Below are 26,916 nucleotides of genomic sequence, written 5' to 3'. Positions count from 1 at the left end.
TAAGCTGCTCTTCCATGCTCAGCTTTGTCCAAGAAACTCCTTGTCAGACTCATACTCCAAGGATCCAGCACTCCTAGAATCATAGAATCATAGAGTTGGAAGAGACCACAAGGGCCATCGAGTCCAACCCCCTGCCAAGCAGGAAACACCATCAGAGCACTCCTGACATATGGTTGTCAAGCCTCTGTTTGAATGACTGGCAGGGTGATTGGCCAGGGAACGCTACCATTATAACTCGTGTCAAGCTCTGCTTGCCAATTGCTTGGGATTAAATAAGAATGGGGAGGGAGGGGGGAGGGTCAGGGGGGGAACGGATCCCATTGCACGGCCCAGCCACTCCATGTTATTGTTATCTGCCCCCCCCCCTTCTGGATAAACTCCCTGGATGTTAGCCTGACCTTAGAGTGCGGAGCGAGGCTGGAGCAGCCAGAGGCAGCCCCTCCCTTCGGAAAGAGGGAGGATCAGTTAAGCCATAGATTTGCATTACACACACTAAACTAACAGAGGAGACTATTTACAAGACTTCCCTAAATGCTTAAATCTATTTTGTGGACAAAGGGATTTTAAGTTAATTTATTTTGCCAAACGAATAATTTAAAGCAAGTTAGCATTTTGTTGACAGAATTATGATGAAATTCATTTTGTCTGCATAATTGATTGGACAGATAGCAGAATGCATTTCCTCCGCAGAATGAAGTATGTGCAGCAATTGTCAAACAGCATTGCCTCGGTGCTCTCAAATCGGTCTGTCAACAAAATGAATACAAAATCCTTTTGTCCACAACCCAAGGGCAGGTGTTAATTATTTGGGAAATGGATTCCAAGCCAAATTATCCTCTGCTGAGTACTGATAATTTTTTATTCTATGGGTGAAGTACTCTTCTGCTAGGCAAACGTTAATCTTACAAACAAATCCCTTTGGAATGGAATCGCATTGAGCCAGGCTCAAGATTGGTCCATGAGTTGGTGATCATGAGGAGAAGAGATCTCTTCCTCTGACTGTCATTTTGTCAGTGGAGTTTTTCCCAGGTGGTTTGAAACCTGTTAAGTTTCAGGCTCCAACCTCCCAGATGTGAACAATCTGTCACTCAGTGTGATGGTTTTGCTATATTCTCTGTCAATCAAAGTGCTCCTATTTGAAGATAGAAGCTTTAGTTGGTGGGCAATGCCGGTGGTGGTCTCCTATTCAATGTCAACAGATGGCAGCATGTACAGCCATTTGATTCATTGACAGCAGTGTCTGCTGGTGTTCTTCCAGGGCCATTGAAAGGAGGTGGTTTTGCCCAAACAGTTCCACAAGGACTGGGATTCATGTTCCTTAAATACTGTCTCTCCTTATATCTTTTTGGGGCCTTTGGGTTTTAGAAGCCATCTTGTAGACATGCTGGAAAACTGGCATATTAGTGTTTAAAATAACTAAAATGGCCTTTAAAGTTCATAATTTTTTAAAATTAAATTGTGAGATTCAGATTTCAAGTTCATGTAACTTGTAAGTTTTATGTCTGTGAAATAATTCTATTTTGTCTCTAGTTTGCATATTTTGATTTGTTGTATTAGTGTTGGGTTGGGCAGGTAGGAACAGAGGACTCATATTATCTCACATTTGCTGAATTTGTTCATTAAATCGCCACTGGAGGCGGGACACAACTAGCAATAATTAGCAAAGCATGTTTTGTGCTGAAAAAGAATGTGCACTGAATTATAGCGGACGTGTTATGTGGTTGGAGATGAACTCATTTTTTGTTCCTTCTAATACAGGCTTCTAAATACAATACTCTTCCATAATTACTCTCTCTCCTGTTGAGGGTAAAGCAAATCGGTTGTGTCAGCCTCCCTTGCTGCTAAACCCAGGCAAAAAAGCCATTAATGACTGCAACATATGTTGCTGTTTTCCAAGCCACTGGGACCTTCATGCATCTGTTAGTACTGCAGGACTCAAGACATGATTGTTAATATCATCATCCCAACATCCTTAGTCAGCAGAACTACAGAACACCCCCCCCCCCCAAAATAGAACTTTGTTAGCTCTTTCTAATTCACTGGCAAATAGAGATATGTGTAAGATACTGATTAAAAATGTTGTGTTGAGAATAAAGGTGGAAAATTAAGCTAGAAACTAGAAACTATGACTAGGATATATTTACTTAATGAAGTTTACAGAAGGAAAATTTCCTGTCCTGTGCATCAGCTTGTGCCACCCAGGCTTACTGACACACCCATTTTGCTCAAACCTCTGCCATTGTTTTAAACCATCACTTTCCCCCTCTGTGTTCCTCCCTCCTTGCTCCCATGCCTTGGCCACTGCTCTTGTGCAACCTGCCTTCACTTTTATTTCTCTATCCGGCCCCTACTTCATGTGAATCCAGGCTTGTGATGGGGCACTACAAATCGTCCAATGGGGACTGTGTGATGACATTATTATATTTTTATCATATAGAGAGATAAGCACCCGTTATGGTCAATAGACTGCTGCATGGGGGTGGGGAGCAGATAATTGGAGCCAGTAAATCCTGTTGGCAACCCAAAATGGTTGGATGGGATTGTTAACCATGTGGAATTGTTGTTAACAATGGAATTGCCCAAAGAAGGGGGCACAAAAACACTGAGGAGTTTGAACTGAGCCCTGTTTTCAAGAGTGCAGGCCCCGAAGGGGTATGCATGAAGGATGTGGGTTATAACAAACCATGTAAGAGAACTATAGCTGGGAGCTCAGGGTTGGCTGATAAAGGCCCAGCTGGAAGGGCCACCTCTGTGTGTCCTACTTTGATCGGTAGGGAACCTGAGATGCCCCTGCTTTCTTTAGGCATGCATCATTTAAGGAGGACCAGCAAAAGAACATTCACAATACCTTGTAGGATTATGTATTCAGTATATCAGCAATGTGAATAAAGGTTTGTGGGAGAGGAATGACAGTATGGGCTGTCCTTGCACCATTCCTGCGCCGGTTTCATCTGTAAGAGCGATGTCTTAGCATCTGTTGTCTTGCGACTGCTTACAATGTGAATCATAATTGCCTCCTGGTTACCTTATGCTCCCCTTCCATCTGTTTATTTTATCACACCGCTGTTCTAGTGCTGCATCTGATGTGCAAAAATCCTCTGGAGCAGAAATTATGTTTGGGTTATTTGTGCACAGTTGCTAGGGCAGAAAGGCACAGAGACTTGTCCCCTCTACCGTTCCCCAGGCACTGCTGTAATTAATTGTAGAGGGTCTGGTTCAAGCTTTATGGTTTCAGGTGGAAGTTTTGGATGATTAAATACATAACCCCCCCCCCCCCCCAGTGTCCCTATTTTCCAGGGATAGTCCCGGAATTACAAAATCCATCCCAGCTTCTGATTTGATCCTGAAATGTCCCTATTTTCTCCTCCAGCGCCACCGAGCTCAGGGAGGAGGATAAGCCTCCTGCATCACTCCTACTGGTCAGATCCTCTGCCCATTCAGGAGCCATCAGATACTCCGGCTGGATCTGAGCTGGCACTGTCACCGAGGGAGCTTGTCACTTGTTGGGTCAACAACATAGCTTATGTAGCTCTGCCTTGCACCTGCTGTGCCTCCAGCCCTTGCCTTGCTTGTGTACTGTACTGATTTTTGGCACACAATGTGATCTGCGTCCGATTCCTTCATCCAGAGAGCGCCAGGTCAACCATCCATCTTGTGCTTTGCTTGAGACTTGCAACCTACTAAAGAGCCTAGAATAGAAGGTGATGGTAGTAGGTAGCTAAAATTGCTGGGTTTTGCATTGTTCTTATTCCACTGGAATAGCATATTTTGACATCCAAGGAAGCTCTGATTGGTAATGGTGATGTCAGGGAAATCACATTGCAGTATTAATGGACTGCCCCTTTAAGTAGCTCTATTAAGCAGCAAGCAAGTATTCCTGGGTGACACAGATGCACATTTTCATGGTAATGGAATCTCTAACAAAACCTCCATGATCAATTAACTGTCCTGTTCAATTAGAAAAGAAAGATATCACCCTCCTCCCTTCTGCTGAAGGTGTCCTTGGTTACGATTGATGCTGCCTGTTGCGGTTCTTTCTGGTCACTAATTGTGGCCAAGAATGACACCTGCAGAGCCCAGCACAAACATCTGAAGTACATTGGGTTTGGTGGGGAGCATCTGCGCCCCTAAGTATCTGGTTAGCTTTGTATCTCCCCTCTCCTCAGCAAAATGGGCAACATGTCACACCCACACCAGGCCCAGAGATGGTATGTCTCACTAAGTGATGGTCTTGCAAACAGAGCTTATTTTTTTACACCCACCCTCAAGAGGGCTGTGCTCCAAAAGCTATTTTTAATACAAGCCTCCAGAACATGCAATGCTGGAGAGCATCTCCAAGCTTGCACAGAGTTCCTTTTAATCACCCATGAGTCAACAGAGGCAGCTCCCAGACATCTGGAATTCTGGCTAGGGCTTTCAGATCCAGGGCTGGCCCAAGACATTTTGGCACCTGAGACAAAGCACAAAATGGCATCTCCCACCCTGCTAGGGAAGAATCTACATCAGGAACAAGGAGGGAATAAAGATCTACATTGGGAGCTGCTGCCTCTGGATCCTGCCGCCCGAGGTGGTTGCCTCACCTTGCCTCGTAGGTGGGCCGGCCCTGTTCAGATCACATGATGTGCGTTCCATACAAGTTTGAGGCCTAACACATCATCAAAAATGGTAAAAAATGAAAAAAGTGCCTGCACAAAATGGCTACCATGGGCAGTTCTTTGTACCAGAGAGTATCATCACACAAAACATGACTGATTATAACCACTGCATTGACACTCATGCCAGGGATGCATATAGCCATTTGGCAATTTTTCTTTAGTGTATAATCCCAGAAATGCTCTTTCCCTGCTCTTAGATATCTCTGCACCGCCACTGCTACCTAAACAGCCAGGCTATCTTTCTACCTAATGAACTACATTTGTTTCCAAGCATTTGTGGCTCTTCATTATCAAGTGGATGTTCATTGGTTGTGTTGACAAGAAAAAAACAGTGTGATGGATTAAATCTTGGGAGAAGACAAAATGAGCCCGCCTGAATGGAGCTAGTCAGCAATTGATCAGTTTACCCAACATGTGGATTGCTCTCAGAGATAAAAAAGAACCATTTTTCCCTTTACAAAGTAAAAGCACTCAGTTGAATCACCCAAGCTTATTTTCAGGTTCTGTAATACTAAAAGGCACCCACAACCCATTAATTTACAATTTAGAGATGTTAAGGAAATTAAAAGCATAAATCATATTAAATAGGGCTACACAAAAGTTCAACTCCAGCTATTTTGCTTACATCAGTAATTTGAATCCAGGATCCAGGGCTTCTCCTGGACTCCTTCTCCCTTCCCTTTAAAGTTAAAGCTATTTGCAGGCCTATCCCAAATACGGCGACCAGATAGCAGCACAGCCAGCCAGCTTTTATGCCCTGCGAGTCGACCAGACCAAAGACTAGCCCAGCCAGGTCCCCACTCTTCTGGGCTCTGAGCAGCCCATGTAAAATTTAAACTGATTGGTGAGCAATCCCACCAGCCCCTGCAGCCGGCTGAGTCCAGTACTGATGTCAAATGTAAGCATCCCCCCCCCCCCGCCTCTTCATTATATAAAATGCACAAAGAAAACACACCAAAGACCAGAAACTAATTGGTTGCCACTGCAGTCCTGCTAGAATTGGGGTTGCATGTTTGGACTGTCTTGCCCCAGTTAGCAACCTGACCACTGAATTCTGCACCGTCTGCTGTATCTGATCTGTCTTCAAAGGCAGCTCCATGCATATAGCATTGGAGTAATCCAACCGAGAGACTGCCAGAGTGGGCAGTGCAGTTGTTCATTGGAAACGGGATCCTTCAGAAGGGAAGCCAATGGGTCTCCCAACTCACAGCCCTGCAGCTTAAATTTGCTCTCACCAATTACAGCAATTTTACAGGACTCTTAGAGGCGTGAGGGTGCACTCGAAAAAAACATTTTTTTAAAAAACCCCAAAATGCTTCTGAGCACATTGATTTTGTAAAAGTTCCCTCTGCTATATTTCCTCTATTACCCAGCCTTGGAATAAATGGGACCCACAATATGGGGACATCACACCTGTCATTAAATGGAAGGAAGCTTTGAAGACTTTTCTTGGCAATTGCTGTAACTGCTCATGTATGCAAAGCCTGACACATGTGAATTGGCAATGTGGTGCATATTTGGTCATGTTGTCCAGGTAGTGCTCATCTGTTTCAGTGGAAAAAATCAAGATAGGCATTTAAAAAAAGGCACAAAACTCTTGTGCTTCTTTTTAAAGCTTGGAATTTCACAGCCATTCTAGTCTAAATATGTCAGCTAACCCCACAACCTGAATCCTATCGGTTGATACCATACACCAGCTCTTATACAGCCATGACTTACTCCCAACTCCTCTAGCTCCAGGTCAGCTTACTTGATGTGGAACCTGACCCTCAACCTGTCTTAGACCATGTCATCTGCCTCTGGTATTTTTGACCTTTTGCATGCTTGTGCCACAATTGGAACCCCAGTTGCAGCCTATCTTAAAAACTGGCCGCAGACGACAGGAGTATTTTCTCCAGAAGAGACTAGAATGTTGAGGGACCCTGGTGGATTTCTCTGAGACAAGAGCAGAGCAATGGAGTTTAATACATAGTCTTGATCTTTTGCAGTCAAGAAATGGGGAGGGACATCCCAAATCAACTGAGGAAAATCGGGATTGAGGTGGAGGACCTGCAGCTTGTAGTAAGTAGAATTACTGTTACCTTAATGTGTGATTTTAGCAATTTCTCTCTATGGTGCGGTTCTTCAGATGATGGAAGCAGATCTGTGACTGATCTTAATTTTTCACCTTCTGGGGCTGAAAGTGTTTGAATCAAGGTGAAAACTAATTTCAGTCCAGTTACCGTATCTCGTCTTTGTTGTGTTATGAATCAAGCTGGAAAATACATTTTAAAATGTTTAACACCCTGAATGCTAGGAGGTCTTGATTTCAAAGACTCAGTTTTCATTTAAAACAGAACTCTTTTTAAAGATCAGCCAAAGTTGGGTACTCAAAATGTCTAACAGCTATTAAAAATTTAGACTGTATCCTGGAGCATGGTGCTAATAAGCATTCACTGCCTCCAATTTCAACATGGATGATTCAAGTGATCTAGTCTCATCAGTCCTTTAGCATTTTATATATTTTTCAAATGCAATTGGATACCCTAGTACATTATGCAAAATGAAATACAAGATGACAGTTTAGAAATCCATTCATCTCAATTCACAGCTTTATAACTTCCTGCTAGCTAAATGATATCAACACTGCTGAGATGTCAGAGTGGTTTAGTTCCAACATGATAGCAGGGTACATGTGAAAAGTGTTATGATGAAAACTGATGTCTTGAAAGCGACACAACACTTGCGCAGTGATCGTCATGGGCATTTGATTTTCAAATGCATCCTTTACAAATTGAGTTGGACAGTCCATTTTGTTACAAATACAGAAACGTTTCCATTTTTGTTATGAAATAAAAACAGGCCCTTGTGTGTTCTCTGTGCTAGATTTGGTATTGGGGAAATGTACACTTTTCATTCAGAAACAATGAAACCTGCAATTTCTTCTTCTAAGATTATGAGTTAAAGGTAAAGGTAAAGCGGTCCCTGACCATTAGGTCCAGTCGTGGCTGCCCCTGGGGTAGTGGCGTTCATCTCGCTTTACTGGCCGAGGGAGCTGACATTTGTCCACAGACAGTTTTTCCGGGTCATGTGGCCAGCATGACTAAGCCGCTTCTGGTGAACCAGAGCAGCACACGGAAACACTGTTTACCTTCCCGCCGGAGCGGTACCTATTTATCTACTTGCACTTCATGCAATTATGCAGTGTTAAAGTGTGACATGGTGGAGGCCAAGGGAAACAGAGGCTCTTGTACAGAATTGTATATAGGAGAAGGAGAAGCTAGAGCACTTGGATTGAGCGGGATTGGTCTTTGAGTGGGGAGGAAAGAAGGATTCCTCAAGGTGTGATGTCAAAGAAAGGTCGGAAGATCTCAAGTGCTCACTGAAATAGCAGGATTTCAATCCTCCTTGGGTTTTCTCTGAATATGAGCCCATTGAGAACTGGGACAGACTGTACTTGGATGGGTCCAGGTGTCTAGCAAGTTGCTAAGCCTATCCCCACCACCACTTCAAAATCATGAAATCTGCCCAGATTGTAAGTCTTCAAATAATGAAAAGGGTTGCAGGAGAGAGAAGAGTTAAAGACCTATACCAATGCAGCAAACTCTGACAGGTAAATGAGAAGTGATGTTTACTTTTTAAAAATAACAAGACATCACCTTCACAGTAGCCTGAAGATGTGCAATAATAGCTAACCAGAAACTCTCCATGCGCCTAATGTGGGGGAATTTATTGTGCGACTGAATTTTCTGTTACATTTACTATAGATGTGCAGCTAGAATGATCATTTTCTGAATGTGAGGCAGTTACTGCTTCTAACATTTCAATTTAATAAAATGATTGGGAAACCCACTGGGTTTTTTTTCTTTTTTAAAAAAACATGTAATATATAGGAGCCCATCAATGACAGCAAAAGAAAATAAAACCCAGTGTGCCTCTGTCTGCTGTATGTGATGTTGCACACAGAAAGCAAACAACTGTCGATATAACTGCAGAATCTTGCTCAAGCATGAAATGCCTGAAGACACGATCACATACTTCCCCTGGGTTGTGGAGTGGCTTTTCACAGGCACCAAGCAGAACCCAGCCTTCCCCCCCCCACTCTATCACATTAACCACTGGCATACTGGTGTGCTCCATTACAACCTCAGCCATTCTTATACAACCAACAGCCTGCTGCTCTAGGATCCTATCCATGGTACAAGAAGCTCGCAGTTTACGCTTGCTTTACTTACGAGACCATAACCTTACATGGATGTGGCTAAATAAATAAGTAAATGACAAGCTGGGGAAACTCACAGTTCTCTGCTCTGCATTTATTTATTCACCCCACCTTCACACCTAGCAGGTTTTCCTTGCTTACAGGGCTTTGGGCAGGGAAACTGAGGGCTCTGACAGCATCCCAGAGCCTTCACACCACCTTCCCAAAGCCCGGTAAACCCAGCGTCCCAGAGGGTGGTAAGGAAGGTGCCTCCTTGCATACTGCAGTCTGGCAAGGTTGTGGTATGGCCCTGGAAAACTCTCAGGACCCTCCTGCGATCTTTCCAGCTCTGGTAAGCAGCCCTCTGAGTTACATCTGAGTTTACTTTCAGACTTCCTCAACTGGTGACACCCTTCGTTTTGGCACATGACACTGGAATCCATTCATCTTATTGAGCTTTTGTTCTGTCTTCTGAGGAGCTCAAGTCAGCATCCATGTGTATTTATTTGCCAGAGAGGCTTACATATCTGACCTAGAAAAGAATGAATCCCTGAGTGAGGAATAGGAGGAGGAGATGGGCCACCAAACTCTGTTGTGTCAAGTTGCCATCACAGCTTTGCCTTAAAGAAATTTGAGGTGAATTTGAGGGTTCTGCCTCAAACATGTTATGTTTTTCAAGGAATGACAGGACTTTTGATAAAAAAACCCACAATTGCTCAGGAGGCTTCTGTGCAAACATAAATTGCCACCAGAAATGAAAACTGAACATATTTGAAAGTTCCTCCTCAAACAAAACGTCCGAGGAAATTTTAATAAAGACAAATAATTGTTGTTCTGGCACATCTCTGCATTTGCAGCACTTCAGAAGCAATCCACTTACTATGTCAAAGAGAAAGGATTGTGACCAGGTATATACCAGAAACATATTTAAAAATTGCAAAAGATGCTGAAAAAGAAGAAGACCATGACATATCTTAGTACCTGTAAAAATAAATAATAAAATCCCAGCAGCAGTGTTATAAATGAGACAAAAATGATATAGAACATGAGCTGGGAGTTCAGCCAGCAGAGAATTGCTGTAATCAATTGCAGCCACAACAAAAGCATGAGGTCTCAGGCTGTTAATACTCTGAGATGGAGAAAAACAGCTTTAGAAGTAGGTCTTTAATGTATTCCTTACAGGTCATTAGAATCAACAGTGACACTGAGTTTCTTGACAGAGTTGGTAGATAATAATTGGATATTAGCCATAACATTCACAAGAATCAATAAGTAATTTTTGTGGATATATCAATGCAATACTGCTTACATCTGAGTTCACTTTCAAACAGTTGGTGCTACAAAAGGGTAGCACTTTCTGTGTTGCTGATCATGCGATATTTCCTTGGGGATTAGAAAGATTTTGTTTTCATACAATGCCTCGAGGGCACATTCTCAGCTGTCAGTCATACAGAAGCCAGATTTCTTCATTGGTTTCTCCTCCTCCTCTGAACACATAGGCAAGCGCATCTCATTCTCTCAAACGCAGCTTTAACTAGACAGCTGCCAGTCATTTATATGATCCACACATGCAAGCTCTGTGATTAATAATATTGCAATCAGATAAACTATATGGGCAAGAGCAACAAAAACCCTAAACAGAAACTTACTAATTTATGCAAATCATTATTTGCATTATTGTTGAAGGTGGGGGTAAAAGTACTAAGCAAATGTCTATAGATAAAAGCAGAAACTGTCTTCTTCAAAGTTTCATGATGTGGCATTTCTCTGAACAGCAACATATGCTGAAAAAGCAAATAAATTTTGGTATCTCAACAGATGAGAGAGTGGCTAATTGTTGCTAGATCTCAGCATATCCAAGTCTTCTATAAACACTGTTAAGTTGTGGGTGAACATATCAGACGACACAGTGATTCTCCAAACAGCTCTTGTTTATTCACAGGTCAGAACAGAACTGGACTGAAGGGTTCAGCCAGTACAACGTAACTGTAACAACTTTCTGTAACTATCCAATCATTGAATGTCACTTTTGATCCCTTATTTGCATATGTGGACCTGAACTATCTACAGTATCCCCCTGCTGGCCCAGGGTGAGAACTTCAATACATAACAAACACCAACATTTATTAATAAGATTCAGACATGGCAAAGCACCAATAGTAGGTCCCAGTTCAGTTTACAGAACTGTTTGGCCACACTTTGTGGCCAAACAAGTATTGCGTACAGGTTTCTTAAAGGACTATTACACCACAGTAGCAGACAGCATAATACTGTAAATATCATACCAAGTGTTATAAATATGACAGCTGCCTTTCAGTTGTGCTTCTGAGCACAATTCAAAGTGTTGGTGCTTATCTTGAAAGCCCCCAATGGCCTCGGCCCACTAGACCTGAAGGAGCGTCTCCACCCCCATTGCTCCGAGGGCCTGCTGCTGCCTGAAGCGAAGGGACAGGGATCCAGCAAAGGGCCTTCTTGGTAGTGTCTCCCGCCCTGTGGAATGCCCTCCCTTCAGATGTCAAGGAAATAAAGAATTACACAACTTTTAGAAGACATCTGAAGGCAGCCCTGTTTTGGGAGGGTTTAAACTATGGTTACCAGATTTTTTTCAATGAATATGGGGACACTTTTTTTTTTTTTTTGAAGCTGAGTAGCAACAGGGAGTCAGTAGTGGGGATGGTGAGGTGAAAGACCCTGGGCCCAAGCACACATGCATATTGGATAAAGGTGCAAAGCCCTTCTTTTGCACCCTGTGAAACATAAATGCCCTGAGTTTTTAAAAAACTGGGCTATGGTGTGCTGCCCACCAGTGACTCCCAAGCCTCCCCCAATCTGCCCCCTTCCCACCTTGTTTTGACTGATCAAGGGAGGCTTGGGAGTTGTGGGCGGGTGGCTGTTTCCCAGTTTTTAAAAAAATGCAAAGCATTTATGTTTCACAGGGTGTGAAAGAAGGGCTTTGCACCTTGCCTGGCAGAAAACCACGTGCCTTGTGCCCCTCCTAGGCAACAGCCACCTGCCTGCGACTCCTGAGCCTCTCCCGATCTGTCAAAACAAAGGGAGAAGAGGGCAGGAGATCTGTACCGCTGGACGTCCCTGCTTCCCCCTCAGCAGTGGCGGCGGCAGCGAGCAGCTCCTGAAGCCATCCAGAGCCAACTGTGCTACCAGGCTGGCTCCGGGCTGCTGAGGCTGCCGCTGCCACGTTTCCCAGGGACAGATTTGCAAGTCTGGGGACTGTCCCCGGGAACTGGGGACACCTGGTAATCCTATTTTAAACACTTGGTGTTTTTCTTATGTTTTAGATATGCTATAAGGCCCAGAGTGGATGAGGTATAAACAACAACAACAACAAATCTCCACAGAACCGCACAAGGAACATCCTATTAAGACCTGGGGAGAATACCACCACGCAACTGCAGGATACTCTGTATCCTGCACCCAGAGTGGACAAATACAAACCACCGAAGCACCTTCAGGTGAGTAAATCTCCTCCTCTACCTCCTCCTTTTTGCTATTGCTTTGGATGTTAGGGCTATTATCATTTTACTCTTTATTAAATGTATATACTGCCTTCCACCCACAGGTCTCAGGGCGATTCACAGAATAAAATCAAAATATAAAACCACCAAAGGGCTAGACGATATGGTTTCAAGCAGAGCTGGCTGGCCATCTCTCACAGATGCTTTGCAGGGGGTTGGACTAGATGACCCTTGGGATGCCTTCCAGCTCTAGACTTCTAGGATTCTATGGGATATATGTCAAGTGGAAGAACAGCACCACCTAGCAATACAGGCAAAATAATTGCAGGGCATAACTCAGATTACAAAACTGCGCCGATTTTTTGGTTTCGTGGAATTCCCAAGCAATGCCAGGCGTAGGGCTACAAGTTAAAAATTAAATCCACACTGGAGGACTCGGAATACTATTTTCCTCCCTTTCTCCTGAGGCTTTCTTTATGGGTCTTTTTTGATTTGCCAGTACCTTCTTTTTGGCTAACAAAATGTTTTGGGGAAAATGAAGAGCTCTCTAAGGCTAGAATTGTACGCACATTTTCATTTATTTCCTTGCAGTCTTTATAGGCTGCCCTCTAAGTGAGTTCTCAGAAATGCACAGCATTGCAGCATTGGGACACAGGTAAATCCCACTAAACATTACAGGGGCGGAGAGTAGAACTGGACACATGGCTGCCATTTTGCTCATACACAACAAACTAAATATGACATAATAGGCATCACTGAAACTTGGTGGGATAAGTCCCACGATTGGAATGTAATAATGGAAGGATACAATTTATTTCAGAGAAACAGACCAGACAAGAAAGGAGGAGGAGTGGCATTATATGTCAGGGATGTGTATACCTGTGAAGAGATCCAAGATTTAGAACCTCAAAGCCAAAGTGAGAGCATTTGGGTCAAAATTAAGGGAGAGAAGAATAACAGTGACCTCATTGTGGGAGTTTACTATAGATCCCCAAGCCAAACGGAGGACATAGATGATGCCTTCCTGGAACAGATGGCCAAGCATGCAAATGGAAGGCCTTCTGTTGAGGCAGGTGATTAGCTGTGGGAGGAGCTTATCAGAGCTTGCAGGGCAGTGGCAGTTTGATCCATCTTTTAGATTTAGGGGAGATGGTCTCAAACGTTTGTTGGGGGAGACCTAGGTTTTTTTGTGGGGGGAGTTATTTGTCCTTTCTTCCTGCTTTTTATGATGGAGGGCCGCTGTAGCCACCCCCAACGACACGTTCTCAAGATGGAGGGGGAGGGAACAGCTGCAGTCGCCTGCGGTTCCTGCGCAATGTTTGCCATCTTGCCAAAGGTTGCAGGCAGCTTTACCTGCAGCAATTGCATGTTGATTGCCCTCTTAAAAGACAAAGTCCAGCAACTGGAGGAACGTGTAGCTACGCTCCAAAGAATTAGAGAGCTGGAGCTCTTCTTGGAAGCAACAGAACACACCGTCTCCACCAAGGAGGAGACAGGGGACTCCCCTGAGAAGGAGGCTAGTTCACCAACACAGGAGCCAGATATATGGAGAAACGTGACTCAAAGAAGTAGGAGGCCCAGGGTTTGCTCTGATTGTTTAGAAATACACAATCGCTTTGAGGTCCTCTCCCCTAGCAGGGAAGACGAAGAGCAGACTCCATTTGAGGATCTCTCCCTCATTACAGTCGATCAGGTATATGAAGACGAGCAGCAAAGTCAGTCCTCAGGGAATGTGCAGGCGACCTTGGAACGGACAGCTCACGGAAGAACCCCGACCAAACCTAAGAGGAGGCGTGTAGTGGTGATAGGGGATTCCCTACTGAGGGGAACAGAAGCAGTGATCTGTGGGCCTGACAAGATGTCTCGGGAAGTGTGCTGTCTCCCCGGGGCTAAGATCCAAGATGTAACTGAACGACTGCAAGGAATCATAAAACCCACTGACAAATACCCCTTCCTCTTGGTTCATGTGGGAACCAATGACACTGCAAGCAATAGCCTCCAGAAGATCGAAAGAGACTACGAGGCTCTGGGCAGGAAATTGAAGCAATTAAATGCACAAATTGTCATCTCATCTGTCCTCCCAGTTGAACGACGTGGCCCAGGGAGAGAGGGAAAAATAGTGGAAGTGAACAGCTGGCTTCGCAAATGGTGTAAACAGGAACGGTTTGGATTCTTAGATCACGGACTGCAGTTTCTTGAAGATGGACTTCTGGCAAGCGATGGGCTGCACCTCACAACGGTTGGGAGAAATGTTTTTGCCAAAAATCTCAGAAACCTCATCAGGAGGGCTTTAAACTGACTAATGTGGGGGAGGGAGACAGTGCTCCTGAAGGTAGGAGTCTATCAATTGATGAAGATGATCATCCAAATGTCATAGACCAAATGGAGCAAACAGCACGCAGACCTAGTGGTGGGAGGAAAAAATCCTTAAATAAGAGACACGGGGGAATGATTAATGGACTTCAATGTTTGTACACTAATGCGCAAAGCATGGGAAATAAACAAGATGAGCTTGAGCTCTTGGTACAGCAAACTAAATATGACATAATAGGCATCACTGAAACCTGGTGGGATAAGTCCCACGATTGGAATGTAATAATGGAGGGATACAATCTATTTCAGAGAAACAGACCAGACAAGAAAGGAGGAGGAGTGGCGTTATATGTCAGGGATGTGTATACCTGTGAAGAGATCCAAGATTTAGAACCTCAAAGCCAAAGTGAGAGCATTTGGGTCAAAATTAAGGGAGAGAAGAATAACAGTGACCTCATTGTGGGAGTTTACTATAGATCCCCAAGCCAAATGGAGGACATAGATGATGCCTTCCTGGAACAGATGGACAAGCATGCAAAAGGAAGGGAGATAGTAGTAATGGGGGACTTCAATTACCTGGATATTTGTTGGATGTCAAACTCAGCCAAGAGAATAAGGTCAAACAGATTCCTCACTGGCCTTGCAGACAACTTCATTGTCCAGAAAGTGGGAGAAGCAACAAGAGGAACAGCCATTTTAGATCTGGTCCTAACCAATGTTGATGACCTGGTTAGTGGGGTAGAAGTGGAAGGATCATTAGGCACGAGTGATCATGCTCTTCTGAAGTTTACTATACAGCGGCAAAGAGCAGCCAAGCATACTAGGACTCAATTTCTTGACTTTAAGAAAGACGACTTCATAAAACTTAGGGAAGTGCTGGGTGAGATCCCATGGACAGTAATACTAAAAGGAAAGGGAGTTCATGATGGCTGGGAGTTTGTTAAGAGGGAGATAGTAAAAGCACAACGTCAGGCAATACCAATGAGACGGAAACATGGAAGGTGCCTAAAGAAGCCAGGGTGGCTATCTAAAGAACTTTTAACTGAGTTAAGATTAAAAAAGGATGTGTACAAAAAATGGAAAAGGGGTGAAACCACCAAAGAGGAATTCAAACAAATAGCCAGCACGTGTAGACACAAAGTCAGAAAAGCTAAAGCACAGAATGAACTCAGGCTTGCTAGAGAGGTTAAAAGCAACAAAAAAGGCTTTTATGGGTATGTTCGTAGCAAAAGGAAGAACAAAGAAACAGTGGGGTCACTCAGAGGAGAAGATGGTGAAATGCAAACAGGGGACACAGAAAGGGCTGAACTCCTCAATGCCTTCTTTGCCTCAGTTTTCTCCGATAAAGAAAACAATGCCCGACCTGAAGAATTTGGAGCAAATGATTCAGCAAAGGAAACACAGCCCAGAATAACTAGGGAGATAGTACAAGAATACTTGGCTAGTTTAGTGATCACCAATAGTCAGCATGGATTTCTGAAAAATAAGGCATGTCAGACTAACCTGATCTCGTTTTTTGACAGAATTACAAGCCTGGTAGATGAAGGGAACGCAGTGGATGTAGCCTACCTTGATTTCAGCAAGGCATTTGACAAGGTGCCCCATGATATTCTTGTAAAGAAGCTGGTAAAATGCAGTCTTGACTATGCTACCACTCAGTGGATTTGTTACTGGCTGACTGACCGAACCCAAAGGGTGCTCATCAATGGTTCCTCTTCATTCTGGAGAAGAGTGACTAGTGGGGTGCCACAGGGTTCTGTCTTGGGCCCGGTCTTATTCAACATCTTTATCAACGACTTGGATGATGGACTCAAGGGCATCCTGATCAAATTTGCAGATGACACCAAACTGGGAGGGGTGGCTAACACCCCAGAGGACAGGATCACACTTCAAAACGACCTTGACAGATTAGAGAACTGGGCCAAAACAAACAAGATGAACTTTAACAGGGAGAAATGTAAAGTATTGCACTTGGGCAAAAAAAATGAGAGGCACAAATACAAGATGGGTGACACCTGGCTTGAGAGCAGTACATGTGAAAAGGATCTAGGAGTCTTGGTTGACCACAAACTTGACATGAACCAACAGTGTGACGCGGCAGCTAAAAAAGCCAATGCAATTCTGGGCCGCATCAATAGGAGTATAGCATCTAGATCAAGGGAAGTAATAGTGCCACTGTATTCTGCTCTGGTCAGACCTCACCTGGAGTACTGTGTCCAGTTCTGGGCACCACAGTTCAAGAAGGACACTGACAAACTGGAACGTGTCCAGAGGAGGGCAACCAAAATGGTCAAAGGCCTGGAAACGATGCCTTATGAGGAACAGCTAAGAGAGCTGGGCATGTTTAGCCTGGAGAAGAGGAGGTTAAGGGGTGATATGATAGCCATGTTCAAATATATAAAAGGATGTCACATAGAGGAGGGAGAAAGGTTGTTTTCTGCTGCTCCAGAGAAGCGGACACGGAGCAATGGATCCAAACTACAAGAAAGAAGATTCCATGTGGGGGTGCAATAAAAAAATAGCACCCTTGTGCAAGATTGTGCAAGAGGAAGCATCTGCTGACTTGTTCCCCCACACGCCTGGGTCAGTGTCGCGCTGCCTAACCGCAAAGCTTATGCGGCTGTCATGCTGTCTGGTAGAGAAGTTATTCTAAGAAATGCAAACCCTAGCTGTTTTCCACCCGAGTGCTACACGTGTATATGCAACATGATGTAATGTGCGCAAGGCTAATAAACATGCAAGGCTGCTGGGGGAGAGAGCACTCCTTGCTTAAACCTTCACCCATGACTCCTCGTCATTTTTCCTCCGCACCTGGTGGGCTGGTTTCCCGACAAATGGTGCCCCGTGTGAGGCCTGAACGGCTTCCAGGACGCGTGCTGTCAAAGACGGTCCTTCCTGCTACTCACCCGCCCGGCTGTGGCTCAAGGCGCCTTCTCATCTTCGGATCCCCGGTGAGTAGCTATTTTTCTATTTTTATCATGGGTTCTGCGCTCTCCAACCCTCAGAAACAATTTTTAAAAGACATGCAGCACCTCCTTCGGGAAAATAAACAGCAAGTACCTGAAGGTGATCTAATTGCATTGATTCTGGCCATAGATGAACACTGTCCGTGGTTCCCTGATGAGGGGACGTGGGAAATTCCAGACTGGGATAGGATTGGCAACCACTTTCATGGCCATGGCCGCATAAATGTTCACGTCCTCAGTGCCTGGGCTAAAGTCCGTGGCTGCATGGCAACTCTTACGCCCAAAAACATTCTCTTGGCTTCATCGCAACCAAAACAAAAAACAGCATCTGTGTTAGACGCACCGCCTCTACCACCACCTTTTACACCTCCTCCACGACCGCCAGATTCTCAGCCTTCACCGGCACCGTCTGCTCCACCCATTAATCCTCAATTGCACCCACCGACGCCACTGGGGACTGCAATTAAACAAGCAGCCCCCCCTTAGGTTTTTCATCTGGCACAGAACTTTTTCCTGTCTTGGTACCTGCTGGACCAGGGGGAGGGCCACCTCGTCATGAACAATTTGACTATAGACTAATTAAAGAGGTGCATGACTCCGTCCAGAAAAACGGCATCCAGGCTCCATATACATTGGGTCTGTTGAACACTATTTTTCAGCAGCCCTGTCTTCCGGAGGACATAAAATTGTTGGCTAGGACCATACTGCCACCGTCTGGAGTCATTGTATTTATGCAGGAATGGCAATTTCTGTGCCAACAAGAAGCCCCAAATGTTGCCATGGCTTTAAACAATGCAGCAGCAGCAGCAGCGGCCGCAGCTCCAGCACCTGCCGCAGGAGGAGCACCTCCCCCCCCTCCTCCAGTCCTTACTCCTCAGGACGTTATGCATGGTCTTATTGGAACTGGCAATTTTTTTACCATCGCCCAACAGATTGCTGCAGGCGCTGCATATTGGGAAGTTGCTACCCGCTGCGCCCAGACAGCGTTTCAAAAGGTGCCTGACACGAAGGGTGACAGTACGTCCCGTTGGGGTACTGTTCGCCAAGGTCCAAATGAGCCATATGCTGCCTTTATCGATCGCCTATATGACTCTTTGAAGCGCCAAATAGCAGACACTCAAGTTCAGGAGGTGATCTTGAAACAACTTGCCTTTGATAATGCGAGTGAGGATTGTAGAGTGGCACTTCGCCCTCTGATCAGCCAGCAAGGGATAAACATAGCCGACATGCTAAAGGCTTGTCAGTCCATCGGCTCAGAAAGCCACAAGGCACGGCTACTTGCCGCAGCTTTATCCCAGGCTGCCAACCCTATGAAAGACAAACTTTGTTTTGGATGCAATAAGCCTGGCCATTTCCGCGCACAATGCCGCTCCACTGGCAGTCAGTCTGGAAAGCGCCCCCCCTCTAAGTGTCCTATCTGCAAGAAAGGCTTTCATTGGGCAAATCAATGCCACTCAAACCCTGCTAATCAGAATCAAACCTCTAGCCAAGGACAATCATCCCAGAACCAGGGAAACTGGCAAACGGGCCCTCCCCGGGCCCCAGTAAATCAATAGGGGGACAATGTCTGATGCCACAACTTATTCTCACTCAGGATGTACGATTCCCGGTTCCATTTTGTCCTCACAAAGCCTTGGTTATAGCCTGTGGATTTGCTATAGACAATTCTCAACGTTGTCTTGTCTTGCCACTTGCCTCTGCACAAACTGTTGGGGTATATGCTGTGCCTGGAACCATTCAAGGACCCTATGATTCAATCACCATTACGCTATATGCTGATCGTCCCTGCCATCTCCCATCTGGCACGCCAGTGGCTAAAGTCATACTGCTCCCTGCGGATGCCACAACTCCTACAGATACCCCCTTAATTGCTGCAGCAATGCCTCTCACAGCTCAGCGCCCTACCTTAAAAATGACACTGGGTGGACGTGAGGTAGAGGGGGTTCTAGATACAGGGGCAGACGTTACTGTGATTGCTAAACAAGCCTGGCCTCCCGAATGGCCTACAAAGGCAGCTGCCCAAGTTTTGGGTGTCGGGGGAGAAACCCCAGCTTGTCTCGGAACAACTTCGCCTCGGACACATAGAGCCTTCTTCCTCCCCATGGAATACACCAATTTTTGTCATCAAAAAGAAAACCTCTGGCCATTGGAGGCTCATTCAGGATTTAAGGATGGTAAACAACCAGATGCAACCTATGGGCGCATTACAGCCTGGTTTTCCTAATCTTAATATGATACCAAAAGACCACAAACTTCTGGTGGTAGATATAAAAGACTGCTTCTTTTCCATACCACTAGCCCCGGCAGATCGTCAGCGTTTTGCCTTTACATTGCCTGTTCTCAACAATGCTCAACCAACGGAACGCTACCAATGGGTTGTTCTGCCACAAGGTATGAGAAATTCTCCAACTTTATGCCAGCACTTTGTCAATTTAGCCCTAAAACCTTTCCGCCAGCGCCACCTAGAGGTTATTTGTTGTCATTACATGGATGATATCCTTGTGGCTGCACAGGACATATCAATGGAATTATTAAAAGACCTTACATCTGCCCTCACAGATTTTGGACTGTGTATTGCCCCAGATAAGGTTCAGCAAACTTTGCCTATGTTATATCTTGGACATAAATTGACACAACAAGCTGCCATTCCGGTTGTTCCCCAATTGTCTTTTCCTGCCCGCCTACGGCTGGTTGACCTTCAACAACTTTTGGGACACCTGAATTGGATAAAGAATTACCTTAATCTGCCTACTAGCACCTTGTCACCATTGTTTTCTGCCTTACAAGGACACAAACTACCTGGAGAAGTCATCCCAGTTACAGAAGAAATGCTACAAGCCTTACAACAGGTTAATGCTTTATTAAGAGACCGAATGGTGGATCGCATAGACACTCTGCACAATGTGCAGTTATCCTTGGCAATTTTTTCCACACCTTTGCTGCCTACAGCCATTCTCTACTCACAGAAATCGGCTGCCCCCTCGGGTGTCAATATTGTGGAATGGATCCACCTTCCGCATACTCCACCGCGCAACATTTATTCCTCTCCAGCGGCTGTAATGGATTTGGTAATTAAAGGGCGCGCTCGAGCAAAAGCCCTCTCTGGACTGGACGTTGAAAAAATTTACTTGCCTTTTTCACTCACAGAAACACAACACCTGATTTCCACCTCCGTGGCTACTCAAGTAGCACTTGTGGATTTTTTGGGAACCATCACGCATAATCCCCCCTCTGATCCACGCCTGTCTTTTCTTTCTCAAACTGTCTATACTTTAAAAACTGCTCTCTCTCCGACCCCCATCCCCTCTGCCCTTACCCTTTTCACTGATGGGTCAAAAACGCGGGGGGTGGTGGCATGGGAGGAGGGTGGAAAATGGAAAACTGAATTTACTGAGCAACAGAGGTCCGCCCAGCGGGCTGAACTTGCTGCTGTAATCCTTGCCTTTCAACTCTTTCCTGATAAACCTTTTAATTTGCTTGTTGATACACAATATGTGTATCGCCTTCTGTCTTCCCTGCCTGTTTCTTATATCACGCCTGCGTTAGATGCTGATTTGTTTGTTCTTTTTTCTACCTTGCAGTATCTTATTCAAGAACGCCGTCATCCTTTTTATGTTGCACACCTTCGTTCCCACACCAATCACCCAGGGTTTTTGGCTCAGGGAAATGCCGTGGCAGACGCTGCACTGCGATCTGAAGTGTTTTCCTTGTTTTCTGACCCTATTCTCTCTCATTCTACCTTTCACCAGCCTGCTAAAGTTTTGGCAAAAATGTTTAAAATCCCTATTGCACAGGCACGAGACATTGTCTCTCAATGTTCTATCTGTTCTAAGGCTCCAACCATGATTCCCTTTGATGCGGTGAACCCTAGGGGTACGTCCCCTCTTGCGGTTTGGCAGATGGATGTTACTCACACCCCTCTGCTCGCACCATTTTCAAAAGTTCACTTGACAGTGGACACCTCATCTGGATTTATCTGGGCCACCCCATTGAAGGGTGAGACCGCTCGTCACGTCATTCAGCACACCCTGCGCTGTTTTGCTGTGATGGGTAAGCCACAAAGCATTAAAACGGATAATGGCCCAGCCTATATTTCCTCTCAGTTTTCATCCTTTTGTGATTTATGGAATGTGAAATTAATCCATGGTTTGCCTTTCAATTCAACAGGACAGGCGATTGTGGAGAGGGCGCACCTGACCTTCAAGACTCTGCTGTCCAAACAACTTGGAGGTCGAAGTGCCCCCTCCGCCGAGATTCCTTCAATTGTGCATACTGTTTTATTCACTCTTAACCATATTTTGTGTCCCCATAATAAGGAATATACACCGGCTGAGATTCATTTTCGAAAAGCAGAGCCTTTGGCTCGACCTCTTGTATCTTACAGACAGCTACCTGATCCAACATGGCATGGTCCTGTGCCACTCATCTCCTGGGGACGCGGCTACGCGGCAGTGGACCTGGATGGACGGCCTACCTGGTTACCAGCGCGCTGTGTGCGACCCTGGCGAGCTTCTGCCTCGGAAGTGAAAGCAGCAACGAGCCATACTTCACCCTCTCTGGCGGACGTCGCCTTCCTGCAGCCCTGAGTCCCTACTGCACTTGGAGACATCGCCATCTGACCCTGAACGTGCCGTGGTTGGAATCACCTGTAACAGCGATACCAGTCTTTCCTGCAAAACTACCAAACCATCTTGTACCTTATTCTTTGCAAGCTCCACGACGCTCCTGGAACCACACAAAAAGGTTCCATTATGGTTTTGCCGCTGCCTGCTTAGGAAACTCTCCTGGCTATGAAGGATGCCCGCGATATACAGGTCTGGCATGGGTTTTGCCGCCCCGTGATAGTACCCCTATTTGTGTTCCCACCACAAATTGGGAATGGTCTTTCCAACATTCCCTGTCACCAATTAACAAAGCCTATATTGGTCAATTGGGATCATGTGTCTGTCGCACTGGTTGTTGGACTAAACCAGGTTTTTGGTTTCTGAAAAAAGGAAATGTTGCCACCCTCTTTCACAGAGGCTGTGAAGAGGTGGCAGTTGCTGTCCTTTTCCCTTATAACCCATATTGCCCACCTGCACAGCTCATCTGGTTCCTGCAACATTGGCCGAAACAAAAAAATTCTACTGGCTGGCTGCATCCACAGCACTTTCGAAGACATCGACGCTCAGCTAGCCATGATCCCAGTATTTTGTCTAAAACTAATCGTTCAGAGGACTATCATGCTCTCTGGACTGATAATACCTTTGTAAAAGACATGGCTCAATTGTCAAAGATTTTGAATTATACTAATTGTTGGATTTGTATGCATATTCCTCCACAGGCTCGACGCTCTGGCATATTGTTGCATGGCATCCCCATTAATGATTCTTTTAAGATAAGTAATAATCTCAAGATTAACCGCACACGTTTTCCACCAGTGGTATTGACCTTGTTAGAACCAGCAGATAGGTGTTTTAAGTTTAAACATAACACATCTGTATTTCTAGGGAACTACCCTAATTGTGCTTGGACTTATGAATATGTCAATACCTCCTCTTGTTTCTTGAACACAACCACACGCAGTGGAAGACCACCAGTAGTTATAGGGAATGTTACCCACCGTATGACATGGGGCCAGCATGCAATGTGCAATGATTTTGATGGATGGATATGGTGGATGAAAAAGAGTAGTAGGACATCCATGGTTTTACAGAATGATCTTTGGCTTTTCTGCGGACATAGAGCCTATAAGGAAATTCCTAAAAGTTTTTCAGGGATTTGCACCCTTGGTATTGTAGTTCCATTGATTTATAAGTTAGATAATATTTCTTCGCTTCGGCTTCGCAATAAGAGAGATGCTAACGCTCCTATAGTTCATTATGCTGAAACTGCAATTGCTAGGGCTGCCCTGCCCCCTCTTGGTGTTGCCATGAATTACAGGGACCTCCACAGACTCTCCAACTGGACAGAAGGGCTATTCAATGCAACTATAAAAGCCTTGAAAGTAATTAACCAAGAAATGTCCAATATTCGTGAGGTTTCCCTGCAGAACCGCTATGCTTTGGACACCATTTTGGCCTCCAAGGGAGGGGTGTGTGGGTTAGTGTTATCACACTGCTGTATGTATATAAAAGATTATAATCTTAGTATTTCCACAACTATTAATGAAATGGAAGCCATGGTTAAACAAAATCCGATCTCACATCCTCCCATTCCTGACCCTTGGGAATGGCTTTTTTCCTGGCTTCCCGATGGATTTTGGTTTCGTCATTTATTGCTAATAGGCTTAGGATTGGTTATAGGATTTGTGTGTATTTGTTGTTGCATACGTGTTCCCTCGTTGATCACCCACTGTATGGGGTGGTGGTCTTCGCGACGCACTTCCTTAGGTGTCCCCCGCCGAGAATATGTTGCCAGATACACGCGCTTTCGCAATGAAATTTATGACTCTGATTAAATAAAATAAAAAAGGAGGGCATGTGGGGATGCAATAAAAAAATAGCACCCTTGTGCAAGATTGTGCAAGAGGAAGCATCTGCTGACTTGTTCCCCCACACGCCTGGGTCAGTGTCGCGCTGCCTAACCGCAAAGCTTATGCGGCTGTCATGCTGTCTGGTAGAGAAGTTATTCTAAGAAATGCAAACCCTAGCTGTTTTCCACCCGAGTGCTACACGTGTATATGCAACATGATGTAATGTGCGCAAGGCTAATAAACATGCAAGGCTGCTGGGGGAGAGAGCACTCCTTGCTTAAACCTTCACCCATGACTCCTCGTCATTTTTCCTCCGCACCTGGTGGGCTGGTTTCCCGACAATTCCACCTAAACATTAGGAAGAACTTCCTGACAATAAGAGCTGTTCGACAGTGGCATTTGCTGCCAAGGAGTGTGGTGGAGTCTCCTTCTTTGGAGGTCTTTAAGCAGAGGCTTGACAACCATATGTCAGGAGTGCTCTGATGGTGTTTCCTGCTAGGCAGGGGGTTGGACTCGATGGCCCTTGTGGTCTCTTCCAACTCTATGATTCTATGATTCATTCTAAGCAAGCATGGATACCATCAGGCTGGCCTGTGGTCTACTGAGAATGCTGCACAAATCACACAGGGCTTTGCAAGGGTGATTTGGTGCCCTGTTGGAAATCACATTCTAGATCCCATGGCATTGGCGTCTGCATTCTGACCCCTAGATTATTTCCCTTATCTATATCACAAAGTTGCAGCAGTATTTTTTTAAAAAAAATTGCCAGTTTTATTTTTTAGATATTTGTAAAAGGTTACTGAAGTGCAACTTTCTTCTCAACTGTGTGAATAATCAGAGAGGATGATTAAGCATGTTCTCCCTAAATGAGAGCATGTGTTGCGGTTGGGAAATACAGGCCACCCTGGTGTGATTGGGCAGGTTGGATAACCCAGACCTTAAGTGGTTAACTGGGTTACTGGGGAATTTTGTATGTTGCCAATTCGGAGGAGGGGTTTAGAGCCTTTAAATACAGGTCGCCATTGCTGGGCGTCCTCTTGGCCTTTTTGCACCGGATCAAGGAGCAGTGCGCATCTGGAGACGGTTGTATATTAGGCCTGCTAAAATCTAAGACCTTTATTTTATTGTCCCTTAGGCCCCTCTTTCCCTTGCCTTCCGTTTGATCCTTCCTTCCCCTTTGCCTTCCTTTTCTTTGCCTGAATTTCCATTCTATTTTATTTCTGAATTTAATTTTTTCCTACCCCCTTTTTTATTTTCTCGGGCAGGGCTGAGGGTGGGGACCCCCCCCCAGCCCCGGGAGGCGTCGCCTCCCGGACTCTCCGGGCCCGGGCCTGTTCGGTCTGAGGCCCCGGTGGCGGAATTAACGGAGGAGAGGCTTCCAGCCCCTCCTGCTCAGGCCGCGGGAGCGCCCGTTTCCTCCTCATAGCCTCGCGGCTGCTGCCGCGAAGTTCTGCCGCCCCCCCCACGCCAGCACGCTTACCTGACGGGCTCCCTCTGGCTCTCGGCGCAGCCGTTAGGCCGCGGCTTCGGCAAAGGGCCCGTCGCCGCCTTTTCGCTCCTTCCCGGTGCGCTGGGCCGAGTCTCTTTAGAGAGGACGTGCCTCCGCTTTAACTAGCTGCTGGGAGCCTCGGAGCGTTGCTGCCGCGCGCCTCTCGGGCAGCGCGCGGCGGCTGCACGGGCCTCCCGACCTCCTCCGGCGCAGCCTGCGCATTCCCGCGGTGGGAATAAATAAAAAAATTGCCGCGCAATAGGCGGAGGCCCTCCATTGTCTGTAACGGTGCAGAGGGGCGGGTGCCTGCCTGTACTCTGCGATACCTGCTCCCTCTTGTGGCCAGCTGCCGTCATTGCGCCTGGGCTGCGCTTGGGCTCCCCCTGTGGCTAAGTCTGGTACTGCACCTTATTTGCTTGGTTGACCCAGCTATTGGGCCTGTGCAGCAGGGAGCCCCCTGCTAGCTGGCCTGAGTAAATACATAGTTAAATCAGATAAGTGCTTTTGCAATTCATTTTGGTTTATTGAATCATTTTAACTAGTTTTTCTTATTTTAATTTTTAAAGTTAATTTTATTTTCATTTAATTTAATTTTATTTTAAATTTATTTTAATTTTATTTTAATTTTTTATTTTTATTTTTATTTTTATTTTATTTTTAACTTTATTTTATTTTTATTTTATTTTAATTTTTTGTTTTTTTTAATTTTAGTTTATTGAATATTGAACAAGGCAAGGCACTGATTGAATCTGGTTTACCAGTTTATTGTTTGCGCGATTTTGGTGGAGCTTATTAATTTTGCTTTGTTTCCAACTAGCAGGTATGGCCCCAAAGAAAGCTGCTGTCCGCCCGGGTCCAGCCACCGCCTCAAAACGGCCTATTAGAGGCCCATCCCAGGCGCTCCGCTCACCCACTCCGGCTCAACCGGTTGGGCGGGTTCAATCTTTGGTGGCGAGTATGGCCGGTGACCCAGCAGCCCTATCCCGCTTCGCATCTGAAATGGATGGTTTTCTTCAACATTGCTCCACCCGGCCGTCGGCAACTGGAAGGTGCCATCCTTCCGTGATGGCGTCGTCTCCGGCCTCACCGTCATCTAGTGAAGATGAGAGAGAAGGGTCGTCATCGGGGGGTTTGGTGGTGGACCCCCAGTTAGCCCAGTCCCCTGTTTTACCTGCAGCACGGGGTCGGTCACGGAGGTCCGCAGGTCCCACCAGGAGGGCCTCAGGGAGACGTGGTCCTTCGGCAGCTTCTGTTTGCCAACGTGCTGCCCCTCAGCTTCCCGCTGAGGCGGCATCGGGTTCTGGTCTTTCACGTGTCGTCTCTTCGCAGTCTTTTCCAGTCCCACCCCTGCTGAATCCTGATTCCGAGTCTTCCATTGAAGACAGT

At 45.6% G+C, this 26,916-nt stretch overlaps 1 protein-coding gene and 1 long non-coding RNA gene across 6 annotated transcripts in view; both read left to right on the top strand.

Annotated features, from left to right (window-relative positions):
* LOC308484157 (uncharacterized protein) overlaps positions 1 to 15,052 on the top strand; it is a 53,205-nt gene extending 38,153 nt beyond the window's left edge. The window contains exon 2 of the mRNA XM_081018828.1: positions 13,490 to 15,052. Within this exon, the coding sequence (XP_080874954.1) occupies positions 13,534 to 14,607 (1,074 nt within the window). The 5' untranslated portion in view covers positions 13,490 to 13,533 and the 3' untranslated portion in view covers positions 14,608 to 15,052. The remainder of the gene's footprint in view (positions 1 to 13,489) is intronic.
* The window catches only part of LOC308484731, a 160,440-nt gene that overhangs the window by 41,264 nt on the left and 92,260 nt on the right, over positions 1 to 26,916 (top strand). For all 5 annotated transcript variants that reach the window (XR_013990096.1, XR_013990097.1, XR_013990098.1 and 2 more), the window contains 2 exons: positions 6,644 to 6,716; positions 12,132 to 12,305. This is a non-coding gene — a long non-coding RNA (uncharacterized lncRNA). The remainder of the gene's footprint in view (positions 1 to 6,643; positions 6,717 to 12,131; positions 12,306 to 26,916) is intronic.

The sequence above is a fragment of the Podarcis pityusensis genome, assembly GCF_964106645.2.
Source record: "Podarcis pityusensis genome assembly, chromosome: 1".
In the NCBI taxonomy this organism is placed as follows: Eukaryota; Metazoa; Chordata; class Lepidosauria; order Squamata; family Lacertidae; genus Podarcis; species Podarcis pityusensis.
This window is presented reverse-complemented; position numbering and strand designations above follow the sequence as displayed.